This window comes from Protobothrops mucrosquamatus, unplaced genomic scaffold (genome assembly GCF_001527695.2).
Source record: "Protobothrops mucrosquamatus isolate PMUCROS unplaced genomic scaffold, P.Mucros_1.0 scaffold5263, whole genome shotgun sequence".
In the NCBI taxonomy this organism is placed as follows: Eukaryota; Metazoa; Chordata; class Lepidosauria; order Squamata; family Viperidae; genus Protobothrops; species Protobothrops mucrosquamatus.
In genome coordinates, this window is record NW_015391130.1 from 11,618 (window position 1) to 33,505 (window position 21,888).

General features: G+C 44.0%; 1 protein-coding gene across 1 annotated transcript; it reads right to left on the minus strand.

Moving 5' to 3' along the window:
• Window positions 1-1,411: 1,411 nt before the first annotated feature.
• Window positions 1,412-3,129, minus strand: PRSS23 (serine protease 23). The gene has a single exon (XM_015829025.2). It carries the CDS (start codon window positions 3,124-3,126, stop codon window positions 2,005-2,007), a length of 1,122 nt encoding a protein of 373 aa, XP_015684511.1. The 5' UTR covers window positions 3,127-3,129; the 3' UTR covers window positions 1,412-2,004.
• Between the last annotated feature and the right edge of the window lie 18,759 nt (window positions 3,130-21,888).

Below are 21,888 nucleotides of genomic sequence, written 5' to 3' on the forward strand. Positions count from 1 at the left end.
GTACTAAATGCGTCCATCTGGCTGATGATCTTAACTGGGGCTTATTTTTGGGGTAGGGCTTATATTACAAGCATCCTGAAAAATCACGCTAGGGCTTATTTTCCCATTGGGTCTTATTTTCAGGGAAACATGATACAACCTTAGCTAAGGAGAAAAATTAACCAATGTTGTTGCATACCGACATGCATAAATTAGAGGCTGGTGAATATTTTTCACCTGCAAACTAAGCTTGCTTTTGCTGTTGCTTTTGATTTTTACACGTACATATAGATTACAGATAGTCCTCAACTTACAACTATTCGTTTAGCGACGGATCAGAGTTACAACAGCACTTATGACCGGTCCTCGCCCTTCTGACCACTGCAGCATTCCCCACAGTCACATGATCCAAATTTAGGCACTTTGTCAACTGGCACATATTTACAATGGGGGTTGCAGTGTCTCAAGGTCACGATGGCCATTTGTAACCTTCCCAGCCAGCTACGAACAAAGTCAATATGGGAAGCCGGATTCACTTAATGACGGATTCACTTAAAAACTGCAGTGATTTGCTTAACAACTGTGGCAGAAAAAGACCATAGAATCGGGCGCAACTGCCTTGCTTAGCAACGGAGACTCTGATCCCAGTTGTTGTAAGCTGAGGTCTACTTGTAGGGACCGAATTCGGATTTTTCTTTTCCTGTATTAATTCCCCCTACAGATCTGTGACCTCATTGGAGTCTAGTTTTGCAAGCTCTTTTTGAAAGGGCTGTACGTAGTTTTAAGCTCTGAAAACAACTTTGAGAAAAGGGCTGATCCTTGAAAAGACACCAAGGAAGGAGTGGTGACTTTGTCAATGTCACAAGGGTTTACCAATCAGGGCCTTGCATCAGACTGCCCTAAAAAGGTAGCCTTGTCATTGACACAAGGGCCAATCAATCAACATTGCGCGCTGCCCTTTTCCAACTCGGTGACTTTCAAGCTGTTTTGCAAATTCATTGCAAATTCAACGAAGATTTAAAAAAAAACAACAACCAACAGAACAGGATTTCCTTAAGATTAATTGGTAGCTGGGAGTGGAGGAGAACAATGAGCCACAAAAATATCACGAAAATATGTGTTTCAATACTGTACTGGACTTATTGCCAACATGACTCTTGGAGAAAGCTAATGCACATCCAGATTGCATATTTTAATAGGCCCTTAAAAAAAGAAAGCAGAGAAAGTAATGGCATTCTGCCTTGAAATAGGTATTCGGGGTTCATTCAATTTGGCCAAAGATTTGTATTTTGTTGACCATTTCTTTTAGAAGAATAGCAGCCTAAGTTCCTCTTGTCAAGCAGTTTTGGCTACCAATTTCTACCTCTCGTTGGTTCTTATTGGGAATTCAAGAAAGGAGGAGGAGGAGGAGGAGGAGGAGGAGGAGAGCCACTACTGTGGGAAATCTCCAACCCCAGAGGAAGGGGGAACGGTGAAAAGTGTGTCATGACATCCAAAAGTAAATTAATGCCTTATATACTAATAACTGATGATACATCCAAAAGCGCAGAGCTTGCACTGTGATGTCACGATCCACCATTTGCTATTTTGGCATCACTGGATTTAAGAACAGATGCTTACAACTCTGTCCAGTTATCCTCCTATCAGACCTAGACAATTCTGCACTACATGAACGATGTAAGAGCCAGCCAATCAGCATGCCCGTTGGTGAACGAGGACCCATCCTAAACGAGGGCGCAAAAGGGAGATGCAGAGACTTTGCTTTAGCCCCAACCCTGTTACTTCAGCTATTGCTTATCCTAAGGCAAAAACTAATCAAAGGTCCAGGATTTGTGCCATGGCATGGACACTGTGCTTATTGCCAAACACTAACCAGGTTGAGCTCCTGGTCAGTTCCTGCACCCCGGCATTGCTAAAAACAGAACTGTGCCCACAGAGCAGTTAGGCGTATGCTTTCCACCAACACCACCCCTCCCCTGCCCTTCCCCAGCCAACCGCTAAGCCTTTCTGGGACATAAATCGGGTCTATCCATCTCTACACTGTTGGTAGTTCCCCGTGATCCAGAAGCAAATCTGTGCGTATTTGAGGGGTGTGATACGAACAGCGACGTTGTAATCCTGGGGGGATCCATTGGTGTCCACCCACTGGTGCCCAGAAAATATCCCTATGATTTTACGCTCCCATTTGTGATTCTGTCTCTTCCACATCCTCACGTACACGCCAGAACCGCTGGCCCCCGGCTGGGCGTCACACTGCTGATACAAGAGATCATAGGTTTCATCTTTGACGTCACAGAACCGGTAAACCAAGTTTCCAGGCCGGTCATTGTCATAGCCCGAGAAGTGAATCCTTCCTTTGGGCAGCTGACGTGCCGCTGGGCTCACTCCGATCTTCATGAACTTTCGCTTATGGGGTTTCTTGAGCTCCAGCAGGGCATAGTCGTAATCCATGCCAATGTCGTTAGCATTCCCTTTGATCCATCCTTTAGGAACGTGTGTCCGTTTCACCCGAATCCACTGGAACTTCATTTTCTCGGGCTCAAGGGTGCTACTGTTGTCGGTCCTTCTGATGCCATCTTTCGGCTTGGGTCTCAGGAACCCAACCCGTAGCTTCTTGGCTCCCTTGACGTAACTCTTCCCATCATGGATGCAATGAGCGGCCGTCAGGACATGTTTTTCAGCCACTAACGTTCCGGTGCATCCCGTGGACAACTTCACGGAAGTAGAAAACGGGTAATTCAGCAAGAAGTCCTTGCCGAAAATGCTAAATCTGGTGTCATAGCCGTAGATTTGTCTCTTTGTCCGCGATCGGCTTTGTCCCTCCGCGCTGGCCCTGCTAACAATGTAGATGCCGACCTCGGTTTCTGTGCGGGAGCCGTTGGAGTACAATGTCTCGTAGGACAAATAATCTTTTGCTTCTTCGTACGTTGGGAGTGGGGAGCGTTTGTGGCAAGATGGGCCACACGGGGAGGCCACTTCCAGTTGGGCTTCTGCATCAAAGTGCGGTTTGTCCAAAGAAATGGTTAATTGCGGTAGAACAACGGGCACTTTGTAGGTTGGCCAAGTTGGCTTCCCATGAGGAGGATGCGAGGGTGCGACTCCTTTTACCATCCCTAGGAGTAGGAGAAAACCTGGCAACGCCACCATGGTGAGCAAGGATCTGGAGAAAAAGAAGAAAAGTCTTACAGTTAATGAGGAAAGAATTAATCAACTGCTCTACTTCGATCCTGAAGAAACAAAACTTTGTGTGTGTGTGTGGGGGGATCTGTACTGACTTTCTCCCAGTTCAGTTACAGATAGTCCTTGACTTATGACCACAACTGAGCAATTTGCTTGTCAGAAGGGGATCACATGACCCCGGGACACTGCAACGGTCATAAATATCAGTCAGTTACCAGTCATGTGAATTTTGATCACGTGACCAGGAGGATGCTGCAAGGGTCGCAAGTGTGAAAAACGGTCGTAAGTCGCCTTTTCTGGCACCGTTGTAATTTCAAAGAGTCACTAAATAAATACAGGTTGTCCTTGAGTTGCAATCACAACTGAGCCCAAAATTTATGTTGCTAAGTGAAACATTTGCTAAATGAGTTTGCCCCACGTTATGGCTTTTCTTGCCACAGTTAAGTGGATCATTGCATTTCCTAAGTTAGCAACACGGTTGTTAAGTGAATCTGGCTTCCCCCATTGACTTTGCTTGGTCAGAAATACGAGTCAGCTGACAAGCATTTGAATTTTGACCATGACTTGGTAACGCTGCAAGAGTCATAAGTGTGAAAAACGGTCATAAGTCACTTTTTTCAGTGCTGTTGTAACTTCAAGCGGTCACTAAATGAATGGTTGTAAGTTGAGGACTACCTATATTACTAATCTGGAACTGTCATTTAATGAAGGTAGAGACTTTAAATTCAAGGACTTGAGAAAGAGGCGAACAAACTCATAGTGGACAATCATTTAAATATGAGCCAGCAGGTTCCAAAGAAGCCAACGTAATCAGGCTGCATCAACAGCGGGATAGTAAAAAAATGGATTTACACTGTCTGCTTAACAAGCATGGGCTTCACTTTATGACCACAGAATTCACTTAACAACTGCTGCAAAAAAAAAAGATCCTAAAATCAGGTATGTGAAGACCTGCTTAACAACCACCACAACTTACAACTGAAATTGTGGACTAAATTATGGTCCTAAGTCGAGACTAGCTGTAACATAACAAGTACAGAAGCCTCCTATGCCAGCTGCTACTACAAGAGTCAGAAACAATTCAAAACCATCCTCTGCAAATTTTTCCTACCTTGTGTAGCTTACACTCTGCTCCAGCAGATCAAGGCACAGCACATTCCAACTTTGCCCCCACACAGACAAACACACACTCACTCACATTAATACACCTCCCCAGCCACAAAATATGCTTTAATCAAAGAAAGTTCAAAACTGTAAACATTTTGGACAGAGCAGTGTGTTTCTGCAGATAAATGTAAATGTTTCGTAAAATTCACAGATCGTCTGAAAGTAGTGCTTGGTAGCATAATAATCCAAAAATGTAGCTGTGAGTTGTTTTTCACAGAATTCTTGTTCCTGTTTTTCCACTACCTTCTCTATTGGTGTCATTATTATGATTACTATTACTTTGATATTATGATTATTATTACCTTGTGGTTTTGCATGTACATTGAGAGCTTCTGCACCAGAGACAAATTCCCTGTGTGTCTAATCACACTTAGCCAATAAAGTATTCTATTCTATTCTATTCTATTCTATTCTATTCTATTCTATTCTATTCTATTCTATTCCATTCCATGTTCCCTTTCTATTCTATTCTATTCTATTCTATTCTATTCTATTCTATTCTATTCTATTCTATTCTATTCTATTCCATTCCTGTCCATTCCATTCCATTCCATTCCATGTTCCCTTTCTATTCTATTCTATTCTATTCTATTCTATTCTATTCTGTTCTGTTCTGTTCTGTTCTATTCTATTCTATTCTATTCTATTCTATTCTATTCTATTCCAGTCCATTCCAGTCCATTCCATGTTCCTATTCTATTCTATTCTATTCTATTCTATTCTATTCTATTCTATTCTATTCTATTCTATTCTCATTCCAATCCAGTCCATTCCTAAGAAAATGGATCAGTAAATTATTAATATTCAGAAGTCTGAGATGGATTGTACGATGCTTAAGGCAATGTTTACATTTTTTGGAAGCTCTCCCCCTCCTCTTTAAATTGCTCACAACCCCCTTGAGGAGTCTCGACCCACAATTTGAGAACCTCTACACGCTTGGATTGCTTGTTTTCAAGAGTCTGCAAAAACATCGTGAAACTCAAACCAGCTACCCACATTTCTACTCATCATGGGGGAAGAAAAAAAAAAAATCAAAGCCACATTGTCCAAAGCGTTGTGAATACACAAGAGGAAAGAAAAGTGCTCGGTAGCAAAGAACAAAAAAGCATGAAAAACAGCATGATTGAGAGGGGGGGGGGGAATGAAAATTTAATTTGAAAATTAGCCAGGCAGCTAAAGCACCACAAGCATCAGAATTCCCACTGCAAAGGGACAGGAAATCTCGCCCACTCCTGGTCAGGCTTACTCAAAGAAACCATAATTATTAGATGTACCTTATGCATATTTAAACCCATCTGGGGTTAAATCAACAATAGCGAAGAACGGCTTAGCTTCATTCTTGAAATGCCGCAAATGAACAAAATAGAGAGCCAGACTTGAGAAAGGGTCACTGGCACCGGGAAAAGAAGGGGAAAAAATGCAATAAACTAATTGGAGTAAGGCATATAATAGAACATGGAATGTAGAATAATTTGAAGAGACCTTGGGGAGTCTTCTAGTCCAGGGCTTTTTAACCAGTGGATTTTCCCATGTATTTTACCAGGAAATATTGATAAGGCAGGCTGGAAAAGTCAGTGCCCTCCTAACCATACCCAAGCACTCCGAGTTTGTTGGCAATGTCCATTTTGCTCTACGGGTTCATGGTGACCTAACCCTAACCCTAAGTGGAATTTTCCTAAATGGGATTTTCCCATGTATTTTACCAGGATAAATGGGATACAGGGTACCACCTGTGGTACATTAGCACCTGGCAGGTGGTACGCGACCATCCCAGAAAAGTGGTAGCGGTGGAGGGGAATGAGCTGAACTGGTGGCAGCACCACACAAGCCTGAGCGAGAGATGGCTGGAGCTGCAGGACTGTTAGGGCTCAGCGGAAGCGCCAGGATCAGTGCTTCTTTGGGGCTGTCAGGGCTCAGTGGAAGCGCCAGGATCAGCGCCGGGCTCCAGCTGGAGCTGGGCGCTGATCCTGGTGCTTCTGCTGAGCCCTGAAGAAGCACCAATCAGTTGGAAAGCAGCACTGATCCTGGTGCTTCCACTGAGCCCAGAAGAAGAGCCGATCAGCTGGAATGTTGCAGCATCTCCAGGGTCTTGTGATTTACATTCAGATGCTTGGCAACTGATTCATATTTATGACGGTCACAGTGTCCCAGGGTCATGTGATGTGACCAAAACCTGCTGCAACCACCCAGCAGACGGGGGGAATAAAAACCAAACACCCCCACCCCACCCCCACTGCCAATCTTCAACAGAAATGCTCACAACAATGAAAACCTCAGACAGGAGGAAGAGCGTCGCCGGGCAGGCGGGCGGGCGGGCGGGCGTCTTGCTCAGCTGTGGCTTGGGGGGCACTTTTTTCAGTGCCATTGTAACTTCGAACAGTCACTAAGCGAACTGTTGTAAGTCGAGGACCACCTGTACTTCATCACTTTTTTTTCATTTTTTTTTTTTTGGTCATCAAGTTTTTGACACCTTGCTAGGCGACTGGTGGTACATATTGCCATATACTAAAAGTGGTACAATGGGTGAAAAGATTGAAAAGCCCTGCACTAAATGAGCTATTGTAAGGCGAGGACTGCCTGTAATATTTTAGGCAATGCCGTAGCTTTGATTTTGATGTGATTTTTGGATACTGCTGTAAAATATGTGGCTTGCTGCAGATCTGCAGAATTGGAGGCACTGTTCCAAATGACGGTAACGCCATAATGGAAGCTGTAATGGAAGCTCCGCCCACTTTCTCTGTGCATGACATGCCACATGTACAAAAGAGTGGGATTTGCATAATAAAGCACTGTGTTGCTTTAATCATTGGCCTTCCCTTGACCCTACCTGTGGTTTGCTCCAATATTTCCTGGAGTTATTATAAAAAGTTGTTATGATTATTTCTACCCTAGGCATCTCCTTGATGGAGAATTGCAATTTACAGGATGAATAATGTCAAATGGATGTTGCCCAATTCAGCAAAAGTATCTTTTCATTCTTAGAGCCACCATTATTTTCAGCCAGCTAATGTTGGGTAAGTGCTCAAAACAATGGGAGGTGTTTATTTTCCTTATTTTGAGACGGATGGGGGATTGAGTACATATTCTGATCAGAAGAAAATTAGCACTCTCTAGCTGCTTTTTATGATCATTTCTGATGTTTAGCTGTGAGCGCCAAGGTTTATGAGTAGACAAAACAGGAGCACCCACAGTCCAGGGAAGGAGCTATTAGCATATGTCAAAACCCACGAAGCAGTAATTCTCAACTGTGGGTCAGAAACAACCCGGAGTGAGAAGATCATAAAATCAAAGTCCTGTGTTATGGGGTGTTATTTGGGTGTTACGATACAGCAAGCATTGAGAACCCACTGTGGTGGAATGTAGTCTGGATTCCTAGGAGGGAGGGAGTGCATTCCAGAGCAGCAAGAGACAATGCAGCTTAGATACTTTGTGTGGGAGAAAGAGAGTGAAGATGGTTCCTCCCTAATAGTTCCCAGAGTATGTGTTAAATGGTGTTAAATGGTGCAAGTAGTTTGGCAAGATCTCTATCTATAGGTGAGGAACAGTAAAGGAAAAGTGCGTAGAAGAATTTCAACATGTCTTTTTGATTTTCAGAGCCTGACACCCACACTCTAAAAACAGGACCTCGCTCCAAGTCAGTGACGGCTTAAAGAAAGAATTCGAAAAGATGGGTGGATACAACTGAACTGAGTTTTGTGGAAGGTCTATATCTATCTATCCATCCATCCATCCATCCATCTATCTGTCCACCCATCCAACTTTTATCTATCTGTCTGTCTGTCCGTCCGTCCATCCATTAGCTATCTATCTATCATCTATCTATCTCCTCTCTCCCCTATCTATCTATCTATCTATCTATCTATCTATCTATCTATCTATCTACAGTATCTGTCTGTCTATCTGTTTATATCTATTTATCATCATGATCACCTCTCTCTCTCTCTCTCTCTCTCTCTCTCTCTCTCTCTCTCTCTCTCTCTCTCTCTCTCTCTCTCTCTCTCTCTCTCTCTCTCTCTCTCTCTCTCGTATTCATCTGTCTGTCTACCTATGCATCTACTTATCTACATACCGTATCTATTTATCTCGGTCATTCCATGAATCGCTTTTCAGCAATGACAAGCATGTTGCGCTGCTGTTTTCTTTTTTTAAAGTCATTATTTAGCAGGTCCTTTTCCAAACCCACTCCCTGGATAAAATTCCTGGGAGGGGAAGGGATGTGAAACCCATAATCTCTAGTACAGCTTGCAATAAAGGCAATTTTTTTCCACAGGAAAACAGTAAACGGTAGAAGGGGAAATGGATGAAGAGGGGGACAAAAAAGAGATTCCTAAAGCAAATGGCAGGGTGCAAACCGACCCCAATTCTCTTCCATCTTTGCCAAGTGAGACAAATCTTTTCGGCAGCTAGTTAAGGGTTCAATCAAGGGAGCCAAATTGCCCTTTGTAAAACCTGGAGGGGGCATTTCTAAAAACATAAGCTGTATCGATTACATCTGATCCCTACGAATCATGTTGAAAAGCTGCAGTCGTCTCGCGGATCCCTTTTACCCAACGCTCAACTGCTTTGAGGGTTACGAGAGGAGACATGCTAGGGGGTTAAAAAACCCCAAGCCGTCTGGAAGGGTCTCAAGTGGGCTACCTGCCAGCAAATACAGTAGTCGCACAGCAGATGGACGGGGCTCAACCGCACATACACACACACACACACACACACACAGACACACACAGAGACACACAAATAATAGGATCATGATGTTATTGGGTTAGCAGCTGGCAGGGAAAGTTGAATGACTTAGTCTGGCTTGCCTTCTTTCTTCCCCTTTGAAAAAAGAGTTTGGATATGCGCTGGAAAAGAATTTGAGATAACAGAAGCCAGAAATATTTAAGGACAAAAGCAGCCAACCTTCACATCTTATGAGACAGATGACAGTGATGTCTGCTTGTCACCTGTAGTAGATCTCCTGTCAGATGCTGAGAGAACCAAGCAAGAGAATGATCCCCAGCATCCTCTGAAGGGATATGTGCCCCAAATTTATCTCGGGCTGCCACAAAGAAGAAGCAGTCAAGCTATTCTCCACAGCTCCTGAGGGCAGGACAAGAAGCAACGGATGGAAACCAATCAAGGAGAGAAGCAACCTAGAAGTAAGGAGAAACTTCCCGACAGTGAGAGTAATTAATCAGTGGAACGACTTGCCTGTAAAAATTGTGGGTGCTCCAATACGTAGATTTTTAAGCAGAGATTGGACAGCAATTTGTCTGAAATGGTATAGAGCTTCCTGCCTGAGCAAGGGGTTGGACTAGAAGACCTCCAAGGTCCCTTCCAACTGTTCTATTCTATTCTATTCTATTCTATTCTTATTCCATTTTCTATTCTATTCTATTCTATTCTATTCTTATTCTCTATTCTATTCTATTCTATTCTATTATTATTCCGTATTCTATTCTATTCTATTCTATTCTAGTCTAGTCTAGTCTAGTCTTATTCCATATTCTATTCTAATCTTATTCCATATTCCATATTCCTATTCTATTCTATTCTAGTCTAGTTTACTCTAGTCTAGTCTAGTCTAGTCTATTCTTATTCCATATTCCATATTCCTATTCTATTCTATTCTATTCTATTCTATTCTATTCTATTCTATTCTATTCTATTCTATTCTATTCTATTCTATTCTATTCTTGCTTTCCTTTGCACTCAACTATGGTACACACTTTGTTACCTCATTAAAAGGACAAATTTTATCTCTTGATGTTTGTTTTTCACCGATCATCTAACCTAGAAACAAGAAGAAATTTCCCAACAGTGAGCGCAATTAATCAATGGAATAACTTGCCTCCTGCAGTTATGGGTGCTCCATCCTGGGAGGTTTTCAAAAGTAGATTGGACAATCATTTGACCGGGATAGTATGAGATTCCTACCTTGAGTAGGGGGTTGGACTAGAAGACCTCTGAAGTCTCTTCCAGCCCTATACGTTCTATTGCTTCCGCAGACCTCAATCAGCCAGCAAAAACAAAGAAAATGATATTTGTTTTTGGCCAAACCAAAAAGGCAACAGGGGAGAATGGATTGGAGAACGAATCCGGGTGTGTTCACAGCCACTCCGACAAGAAGTTAAACATTAATTCCTCTGCAAAGGAACAGTTTTATGTAACACCCTGAAAGCATCTAAATGAAAAACAGACCAAGCGAAATTAAACCTGTAAGCTGAGCTCTGCCCTTGAATTCTCAAACCACAAGGATATTTTTTTCTCACCCCCTCCCCAAATGCAGCCATGCCAAAGAAATGTCCACATTTATAACCAAATAGCAAACTGATTCCATCACCAATCTAATGTATATGTTGGAAGCTCGGGCCATATTTTCATATGCAATAAATACTGTTGTGAACTTTGGAAAAGTAGATTTGGGGTGGTAGTAATTATACAGCAAAGTTCTGGAGTGCCCAGTAGGAAAAGAAAAATCACCCGGCACAAATTTGGCACGTCAGAATATCGGGCAAATATCCAACCCTGTTAACAATGGCCCGATTCCCACACCACATTGTCATGATGGTTTAAACCATGAGTTATGTAAACCCCAAATGCCTGGGTCTGCATATTGTTCTAAGCCAAACGACAACCGTGGCATTCAGGGGCGTCAGCAACGAGCTATGATCTCATCAAAATGATGAGATTGCACTGTGGCATCACAACGCAACCCTCCTTTATGTACAGGGAATCCTCGACTTATGACCACAACTGAACCCAAAATTTCTGTTGCTAAGCAAGACGGTTCTTGGGAGTTTTTTCCCCCATTTTGTGACCTTTCTTGCCACAGTTTTTAAGTGAATCACTACACCTGTTAAGTTAGTAACCTGGTTGTTAAGTGAATCTGGCTTCCCCACTGACTTTGCTTGTCAGAAGTTCGCAAAAGGGGATCGCATGACCCCAGCACACCGCAACCGTCATAAATATGAATCAGTTGCCAAGCATCTGAATTTTGATCACGTGACCGTGGGGATGCGGCAACGGTCACAAGTGTGAAAAGCAGTCCTAAGTCAGTTTTTTTTTTATTGCCGTTGTAACTTCGAACAGTCACTGAAACAACCGTTGTAAGTCGAGGACTACTTATAAGTGCCTGCGATGTTTGCAACAAGGCCATCGTTGTGAACAGAGCTGGCAACAAAGCATCACAACTATGTTTCTTTCTTTCCTCCTCCTTTCTGCACTTCTGCAGACCCAAAGGTGGAGCTCACAAAATCCACTAAGGCAAAAGCAAGCATATCATATTTTGGATAAGTGGGATGTATGATCTTAGGTAATTAGTTTATATGTATATAAAGGGAATGATTTATAAGAAGAGGTTAGGAAAGTTTTCTTTGCATTCTGTGTTCTAAGTTACTAAACATGGAAGCTTCTTATTTCTAGGTTGTATCTCTCTTTGACCAAGCTTCCACCCAATTCTTCTTCTGCCTTCTGGTGCCCTAAAGTATAACAGAATAACAGAGTTGAAAGGGATCTTGGAGGTCTTCTAGTCCAACCCCTGTTCAAGTAGGAGACCCTATACCCGTGGTGTCGAACGTATGGCACGCGTGCCACAGGTGGCATGCAGAGCCCTCTCTGTGGGCACGCACACTGTCACCCACCCCAGTCCTAGGCCTTCAGCTGGGTTTTATAAAACCTTTTCACTTTAGACCTCCGCCGCCGTGTGCAAAAAAAAAAAGGTTCAATCAATCAATCAATTTCAACTTCTCGCGGGAAAAAAAAGATCTCGCAAAGTTGGAATTGATTGATTAAACTTTTTAGTCCCACCCAGTCTGCCGTTACCACTGAAGCCACGCCCACCCAATGGGCCATGCCCTCCCAATGGGTCACGCCCACCCAGTGGGCCACACCCACCTAATGGGCCACACCCACCCAATGGGCCGCGCCCACCCAGCACCCAACAATACATAAGTGGGTTTTGGGTTGCAGTTTGGGCACTCGTTCTCTAAAAGGTTCGCCATCACTGCCCTATACCGTTCTGAACAAATGGCGTACAGTCTCTTCTTTAAAAACCTCTAGTGTTGGAGAACCCACAACTTCTGGAGGCAAGCTGTTCCACTGGTTAATTGTTCTCACAGACAGGAAGTTTCTCCTTAGTTCTAGGTTGCTTCTCTCCTTGATTAGTTTTCATCTGTTGTTTCTTGTCCTGCCATCAGGTGATCGGAGAATAAGTTGACTCCCTCTTCTTCGTTTCAACCCTTGAGATAGACTGCTATCATATCGCCCTTTTCTTTTCATTAAACTAGACATACCCAATTCCTAACAACCGTTCTTCATTTGTTTTATCCTCCAGTCCCCTAATCAGCTTTGTTGGTCTTCTCTGCACTCTGTCTAGAGCACGGGGGGGTGTCAAACTGCCGGCCCGCGGGCCAGACGCGTCACATGGAAGCCACGCTCACCCCATTGCCGGCAATGGCAAAACCGGCCCGATACGTTGCGCGACGTCACGTGATGTCACGTGATGTCACGATTTTGATATGCCTAGAGTCTCAACATCTTTTTTTTATAGTAGTGATAGGTCAATCCCCTTTTCTCCAGTACTGGAAGACAGTTATCATGTCTCCCCGATCTTTCTCTTTGATAGACTAGATCAGTGGTTCTGAACCTATGGGTCGCGACCCCATTTGGGGTCGATCGACCATTTCACAGGGGTCGCCAAGCAAGGCGGGTGCCTTACCTCCCTTGGGCTGGGCCAGCTGGTGGTCGGCCTGCTCCGTCTCTGCCGCTTGCCAGCTACGCCTCGGCTGGCGCAGGGGGCGGAACCACGCATGTGTGGCGCTCCCGGGCAGGGAACGTCCTCAACTTACGACCGGTTGGGTAGTCCTCGACTTACAACCGGTTTAGTCCTCGACTTACGACCGGTTTAGTCCTTGACTTACGACCGGTTTAGTCCTTGACTTACGACCGGTTTAGTCCTCGACTTACGACCGGTTTAGTCCTTGACTTATGACCGGTTTAGTCCTTGACTTACGACCGGTTGGGGGTCGCGGCATTAAAAAGGTTGAGAACCACTGGACTAGATATACAGCTAATTCCCTCAAATGTTCATCGTACCATTTAATCTCCAGACTCCTTAACATCCTTGTTGTTTATGAAGCCACAAGAACTTCACTTCAACTGGAAAAGAGAATTTATTTACTCTTGAAGTACCTTTTCTCACATGTGTGTTTTGAAAACTTGAGCAAAACACCAGCTGGCGAGAGAATGATTTCCTGGGCAAGCATTCATGATGCTTCAGCCAAAAGGACTCATTTAATTAATTGCCTAGAGTGCTTGCCAGATTTGAAAAGCGGGGTGTAAATCAAATTAGGAAACAAACAGATAATAACTCAGCTGGGTGGGTCAAACAGGACATGTCTCCTTAAGTGGAAATAATCTCAAAATCAGGGGGAAATATGAAGACCAGTCTGCTTGGAAACCGCATGAACATAATGTCTGTTTGGTTAAAGTCACATTGTGTGCAGAAGGCGAGGCTGGCAGCAATTAGATCAAGTAGGCACTCCTTCCAAGAAATAATAATAAAAAAATACATATCGTCTGTAAATCTTGCCCCTTTTTTTCTTGTGTGTGTTTGTTTTTTTTAGTCTTGGCTTAGTATAATTAAACTAAAATAAGTTCAAAAAATGTTCACATAGAAAACATATGTTTCCGTAGAAAGCCCTTATCTCTAGGAAGGAAAAATATGCTATTGTGCCTCATTAAAAACACATTTAAAACAAGCATTCCCAAATAAGCCAAGAAGTTCTAGATATATGCTGATTTAAGAATCCAAAACCTCAGCCAAGATCAAAGAAACCACATCATTTAAAATGAGCCGTAGGAGCCTGAATTAGACAATTGTTTCAAATTGTCTTGTCTGGAAACTCACTGTTTAGTCATCTGGATCTTACAAGCAGTTCTTGACTTACCGCTATTCATTTAGTGACTGTTCAAAGTTACAATGGCACAGAAAAAAACAGACTTATGCCCTTTTTTCATACTTACGACCGTAGCAGCGTTCCCCAAGGTCACATGATCAAAATTTGGATGCTTGGCAACTGACTCGTATTTATGACGGTTGCAGTGTCCTGGGGTCATTTGATCCCCTTTTGCGACTTTTTGACAAGCAAAGTCAATAGGGAAGCCAGATTCACTTAACAACCATGTTACTAACTTAACAATGATAGTGTTTCACTTAAAAACTATGCCAGGGGTAGGCAACCTTGGCTCTTTTATGACTGGTGGACTTCAACTCCCAGAATTCCTGAGCCAGCATGGCTCAGCTTGGAAACGTCTCACTCTCCCCTCAGCGTGGCTGGCTCAGGAATTCTGGGAGTTGAAGTCCACGAGTCATAAAAGAGCCAAGGTTGCCTACCCCTGAGCTATGCCAAGAAAAGTCACGAAATGGGGCAAAACTCACTTAACAACTGACTTGCTTAGCAACAGAAATTTTGGGGTCAGTTGTGGCTGTCAGTCAAGGACTTGTATAACAGTTGCAATGTTGCGGGGTTGTGCTGGCCTGCCTCACAGGGCTGTTGGAGCACGTCAAACCAAATTCCAGAGATACTACAGAATAGCAAGCAATCCGCTAAAAATGTAAGGGATAAACAGCGCCTTATCTTGTGCCAATGTTTAAAAGCATGGGAGAGTTTCTGGTTCATGATGTAGCAATCGTAAGAAGTATTCCTAATTTTAAGGCAACCCTCTTAGCTTAATTTCCAGCGTTCCCACTAAGTCTTACTATATGAGTCACAAAGCAATGTGCTTTNCAGAATAGCAAGCAATCCGCTAAAAATGTAAGGGATAAACAGCGCCTTATCTTGTGCCAATGTTTAAAAGCATGGGAGAGTTTCTGGTTCATGATGTAGCAATCGTAAGAAGTATTCCTAATTTTAAGGCAACCCTCTTAGCTTAATTTCCAGCGTTCCCACTAAGTCTTACTATATGAGTCACAAAGCAATGTGCTTTCTCACAAGGAGAAGGAAGGAAACCCAGAGCAAAATCCAGACTTTGGCGTGCAAAAAAGTTTCCCGGTTGAATATGTGTGTCCTGCCCCAAACATAGCAAACTCAATAAAAGAACGCTAGAGAGACCCATAGAAGCAGTTTCTTAAATTCCTTAGCACATTCAAGGAATAAGGAAAAAAGGCTCCTCGCTGAGAGCAAATTCATACATATCAAGTTCCTGGAGTTTAGATAAGTGGAAAGGGAAGAATGTTATCCAAGATGAAATGTCTCAGCAGGTTTCTCCACTCTGGTACCGTCTAAACAGCACAGCCTCCAGAATTCCCAGCTATGCTAATGAGGAAGAATAGAATAGAATAGAATAGAATAGAATAGAATAGAATAGAATAGAATAGAATAGAAATACAGAATGGAAATAATAGAATAGAATAGAATAGAATAGAATAGAATAGAATAGAAATACAGAATGGAAATAATAGAATAGAATAGAATAGAATAGAATAGAATAGAATAGAATAGAAATATAGAATGGAAAGAATAGAATAGAATAGAATAGAATAGAATAGAATAGAATAGAATAGAATAGAATAGAATAGAATAGAATAACAGAACAGAACAGAACAGAATAGAATAGAATAGAATAGAATAGAATAGAAATACAGAATGGAAATAATATAGAATAGAATAGAATAGAATAGAATAGAAATACAGAATAGAATAGAATAGAATAGAATAGAATAGAGCTGGAAGGGACCTTGGAGGTCATTTAGTCCAGCCCCCTGCTCGAGCAGGAGAATCTATACCATCTCAGACAAGTGACTGTCTAGCCTTTTCTTAAAAACCTCCAGTGATGGGGCGCCCATGATTTCTGGAGGCAAGCTGTTCCACTGGTTAATTGTCCTTATTGTTAGGAATTTTCTCCTTAATTCCAGGTTGCTTCTCTCTTTGATCAGTTTCCAACCATTGTTTCTTGCCCTGTCCTCTGGTGCTTTGGAGAATAATTTGACCCCCTCTTCTTTGTGGCAGCCCCTCAAATATTGGAAGGCTGCTATCATGTCCCCCCCTAGTCTTTCTTTTCTTTAGACTGGCCAAACCCAAGTGCTTCAGCCGTTCTTCATATGTTTTAGTCTCCAGGCCTTTGATCAATCAGACGGGGGATGCTAAAGGCTGTGTTAGGAGATCAACTGCTTTTATCTTGGGCAGTCACTTTTTTGAACAATGAAAGATCTACAGATAACTTAAGTTCAGTAGACAGGCAGGAAAGAAATGTAGCTTGACTTCAACGTAGAAACATTCGTTTATGCGATTGTTCCAAGTTACAACATCACTGGAAAAAGTGACCTACGATCTTTGTTCACACTATTGCAGCATCCTCCATGATCACACAATCAACTGGCGACTGGCTCAAATTTGTGACGGTCCCAGTGTCCCGGGCTCATCGGATCCTCCTTGGTGAACTTCTGACGAGCAAGAAGTCAGGTTCACTTAGTAACCGTGTTACCGACTTAACAACTGCAGGGATTCACTTGACAACTGTGGCAAGAAAAGTCGTAAAGTGAGGCAAAACTCACTTAACAACTGTCTCGCTTAGCAATGGGCTCGGGGCTCAGTTGTGGCCTTAAGTCGAAGACTACCTGCACTGCAACCAACCAAGAAAGACTCGGTTATAAAGTCTAAAACTGCAATCACAGACTAATAAAAGAGAATATTTGTAGGTCAGAATTGACATGAAGGGTCCTTGGGACACTACAGTATGAGCTTGCTTGTTTTATTGTAGACGTTTTAGTACCCAAACTAGGTAACGTCATCAGTGCTAGTGATGGGGACTGGAGGCTAAAACATGTAAAGAACAGTTGCAAGAATTAGTTAAGTCTAGTCTAATGAAGAGAAGGACGAGGGGTGACACGATAGCAGCCTTCGCTGCCACAAAGAAGAGGGAGTCAAGCTATTCTCCAAAGCACCTGAAGGCAGGACAAGAAGCAATGAATGGAAACTAAACAAAGAGAGAAGCAACCTAGAACTAACTGTTAGAAGAATTAATCCTGACAGTGAGAACAATTAACCAGTGGAACAACCTGCCTCCAGAAGCTGTGAATGCTCCAACATTGGAAGTTTTTAAGAGACTGGACAGCCATTTGTCTGAAATGGTATAGGGTTTCCTGCCTGAGCAGGGGTTGGACTAGAGCAGGCATGTCAAACTCACGACGTCACGTAACGTTGCGCGATGTATCGGGACTTTTTCCCCATTGCCGGCAATGGGGTGGGCACGGCTTTGGCGTGACGCATCCATTTTATTCCATTCCATTCCCTGTTCCATTCCCTGTTCTATTCTATTCTATTCTATTCTATTCTATTCTATTCCCATTCTGTATTTCTACTCTACTCTACTCTACTCTACTCTACTCTACTCTACTCTACTCTACTCTACTCTACTCTACTCTACTCTACTCTACTCTACTCTACTCTACTCCACTCCACTCCATTCCATTCCCTGTTCCATTCCCTGTTCCATTCCCTATTCTATTCTATTCTATTCTATTCTATTCTATTCTATTCTATTCTATTCTATTCCCATTCTGTATTTCTATTCTATTCTATTCTATTCTATTCTATTCTATTCTATTCTATTCTATTCTATTCTATTCTATTCTATTCTATTCGATACACTGATCATCGGTCACTTTGTGGCTAGCACAAGCAAGCTCAGAGAGTTCCAAGGACACCCCCCCTCCTTCCATGCAATCACAGAACTGGAAGACTACATCCAGGATTCAACATTCATTTAGTGCAAAAATCCAAATTAAAGCATCTCTGACCCCAGTGTCTGTCCAACATCTACTTAAATACATCCGGTAAGCTGGAGATCCTAAACTCTTTCACTGGTGTCCAGAACGGTTCCTCACCTACACTCAGAATCTCCTTCCCTAGATTTTTAAGTACTCAGTCCGCGTCTTGCACCCTAGGATGACAGAGAGCAGGTCTTGATCTTTCTACACGGCACCAACCTATGTGAAAAGTCTCTCTTCCTCCTACTATCCTCCTCTTGACTCAGAGGCAATCACAGGTAGTCCTCGACGTACAACAGTTTGTTTAGTGACTGTTCGAAGTTACAACAGCACTGAAAAGAGTGACTTAGGACCGTTTTTCACATTTGCGACTCTTGCAGCATCCCCACGGTCACAGGATGAAAATTTGGACGCCTGGCAACTAACTGACTCATATTTATGACCATTGCTGTGCCCCGGGCGGGGGGAGTGTCACGTGATCACCTTTTGTGACCTTTCAGCAATGGGGAAAGCCAGATTCACTTAACAACCGAGTCACTAACTTGTCAACTGCAGTGATTCACTTAACAATGGCAAGAAAAGTCCTAAAATGGCGCAAAACTCACTTAACCAATGACTCGCTTAGCAACAGAAATGTTGGGCTCAGTTATGGTCATAAGTCGAGGACTACCTGTATAGAGTGTACAGGTCTCTTCAGTTTCTCACTGCAATTTAATCTGTAGCCCCCTGCTTATTTCTTTGCACTTCTCTGCACTGGTTCCAGATTCCCTGGCAATTTCATTATGATGCTGCATCGGGATGTAACCTAGAGGTTCCCCAAACTTTTGGGCATCAGGGACCGGTTACGTCAGGGGTCTTCAAACTCGGCAACTTTAAGACTTGTGGACTTCAACTCCCAGAATTCCTCAGCCAGCCAGGGCTGGCTGGCTGAGGAATTCTGGGAGTTGAAGTCCACAAGTCTTAATGTTGCCGAGTTTGAAGACCCCTGAGTTACGGGGAGAAAGGTTTTTCCACGAACCACAGAGTGTGCGGTTTTGTGTGCTGCCTCTGTCCCGCGGATGGGGCTTTGCTTGTTTGTGAGGACCAGCTGCTGCACCAGGGGTTGGGGACCCCTGATATGACCTTCCAAGTTGTTCTGCCAATTAGAATGAATGTACAAGTAGATCCTCAATTTACGACCATTCTTTTAGCAGCTGTTCAAAGTTACAACGGCGCTGGGAAAAAAGTGAATTATCTCCAGTCCTTAGAGTTATGACCTTTGTAGCTTTCCCCCCCTCGCCCCCCCATTCCAAGATCAAAATTTGGGCACTTGACAGTCGGTATGTATTGACAATGGTTGCCGTGTCCTGGTTCACATAACGACTGTTTACAACCTTCCCAGTCAATGGAGGAAGTTGGATTTGCTTATCGGTCGCATGATTTGTTAACCCCTTAGCAAAAAAAGGAGAGAAAAAAAATCAGCTATGGTCACATGACTCGCTTAATAACTGCATTGCTTAGCAAAAGAAGCTCGGTTCCTAATTGCCGTCGTTAAGTCGAGAACTACCTGTATTACTTCCCATGACTGGGAAATCAAACGTCTATGGATGCAGTGTAAAATTGTATTGATCTTGTTTGCAGCACCATCACATTGCTGACTCACGTTCTGTTCAACGATTCCAGGGATGTCCATAGGGTGTGGTCAAAAAAATTAAGATGGTGACTATCTTGACTTGTTTGACCAGACCCTACACATACCCCTCACACCAACAGCCTTATTGTACAGCTTATCACAAGCCAGTCCTTTTCCTGTACATTTGATTTTGCTTCCCTACACAAGGATCTATCTGTCTGTCTGTGTGTCTGTCTGTCTATTATCTCTCTCATCTATCTATCTATCTATCTATCTATCTATCTATCTATCTATCTATCTATCTATCTATCTATCTATCTATCTATCATCTCTCTCATCTATCTCTCATCTATCTCTCATCTATCTATCTATCTATCTATCTATCTATCTATCTATCTATCTATCTATCATCTCTCATCTATCTTGTCTGTCTGTCTGTCTGTCTATCTATCTATCCATCTGTTTTAAAAAATATTTTAGCTTATAATATAAAATACAAAAAAACAAAAACAAATAGGGAACAAAGGACTTTTTTTAACGTCCGTCCGTCCGTCCGTCCGTCCGTCCGTCCGTCCGTCCATCTATCTATCTATCTATCTATCTATCTATCTATCTATCTATCTATCTATCTATCTATCTATCTATCTATCTATCTATCTATCTATCTCACATATCATCTAACTATCCATTTATACAGCCACCCAGCTCACCAATGTTGGACGGAGCACAACAATGAGATTAAAAAAAAACCTTTGCTGTTCTTCCTATTGATTTTCATCCTGTTAATTTCAGCCCACTAACGTAGTCCAACCTACTGAAAACTTTTGAAATGCCACTTCTGTTTTCTAGAGCCTGAGCTGAGCCAAGTTTGACCCCCCATCTACTTCTTCGGGTCCCCTCTCCACCTTTCACAGCCACCGCCAAGCAGCCTTTCCAATTACCGAAAAGAAAAGCGAATTTCGTTTCGGCAAGAAGACTCCACCGGCAACCTCACCGGTAGCGGCAGAAAGCAAGGACCGCCTTAAATCGGGGTGTGTGTGTGTTGTATTTCGTCCCCGAATGCAACCCTTGAAAATACCTCCTCGTTGGCGACTTCCAGCTGCTTTTTCATGCAAAGAGGAATCTCCCCCTGGGAAGACGCGGGACGCCCGGAGGGGCTTCGGTGCCCCCGCAAAACCCGCCCCGGGGCTGCAATTGTGGTCCAGGCTCCCGGGTGGGGTGGGAGTGGGGGGCTGGAGGGGGCTGGAGAGGCTCTGTTCACCGGGGATGGACTCTGCCTCCCATTATCCCTGACCGCTGGCCGTCTCGCCCGGGAGCCTCGTGGGACGGGGGTCTGCAGGGCATCTTCTGGGGGGGGGGGTCGCCGCCGGTCCCCTCCGCCCAGCCCGCTCCCTCCTTCCCCGCTTACCTCTGCCGCCGTGGCCTCTGGGGGCGCCGAGAGCTTTCCGAGCTTCTGAAAGCCAAGTTGGGGCTCTGGGTTTTAAAGTGATAACAACAATCAGGCAGGTGGGCCCCGCAACCCCATCCCGCGCGGCTGGTCCCCACTGCCGACCCTTCCCCCCAAAAAAAGAGTTTTGAAAAAAATAATAATAAATCGGAGTTTTTCTTCTTCTTTCTCGCCAGCGCAGGGAGAGCCCCCGTCCCCACGCGCGAGAGAGTCCGCGCGGGTGGCCCCTGCAGCTTTTTTTTTGCCCCGCGGGTGGGTCTCCCTTTCTTGGGTGGGAGGGAGGGAGGGAGGGGAGCCCCCGGAGGAGGAGGAGGAGGAGGAGGCAAGAGGGGAGGCGAGGCGAAGGGGTCCGCAGAGGTGCAAGCTGGGAGCCCCACCGCGCTCCTTCTGCCAGCTCCGGGCTGAGCCCCGCTTGCCAAGGCGCGGAGGAGACGGAGGAGGAGGAGGCGGCGGCGGAGGAAAAGTTCGGGACGACTCGGCAGCCGGCAGTGTGGCGCAGGCGCCTTGTGACCCAACCCAGCCTTTTTGTCAAGATTTTTCCCCGGCTGGGCAAATGCCCCTCCCCTGCCTCCATAATAACCCCCCCCTCCGCATTCTCTCTCCCCCCCCCCCATCTTGGTGCACCGCCCGTCGCTCCCTGCGCATCCAGCGGCTGATTCGGAGTCGCCGCTTTTCTCTGGTCCCCAAAACTCATCCAGGCGCGTCTGGGTGGAAGCGTGAAAGAAATGTATGAAAAGCCTCTCGCCCCTC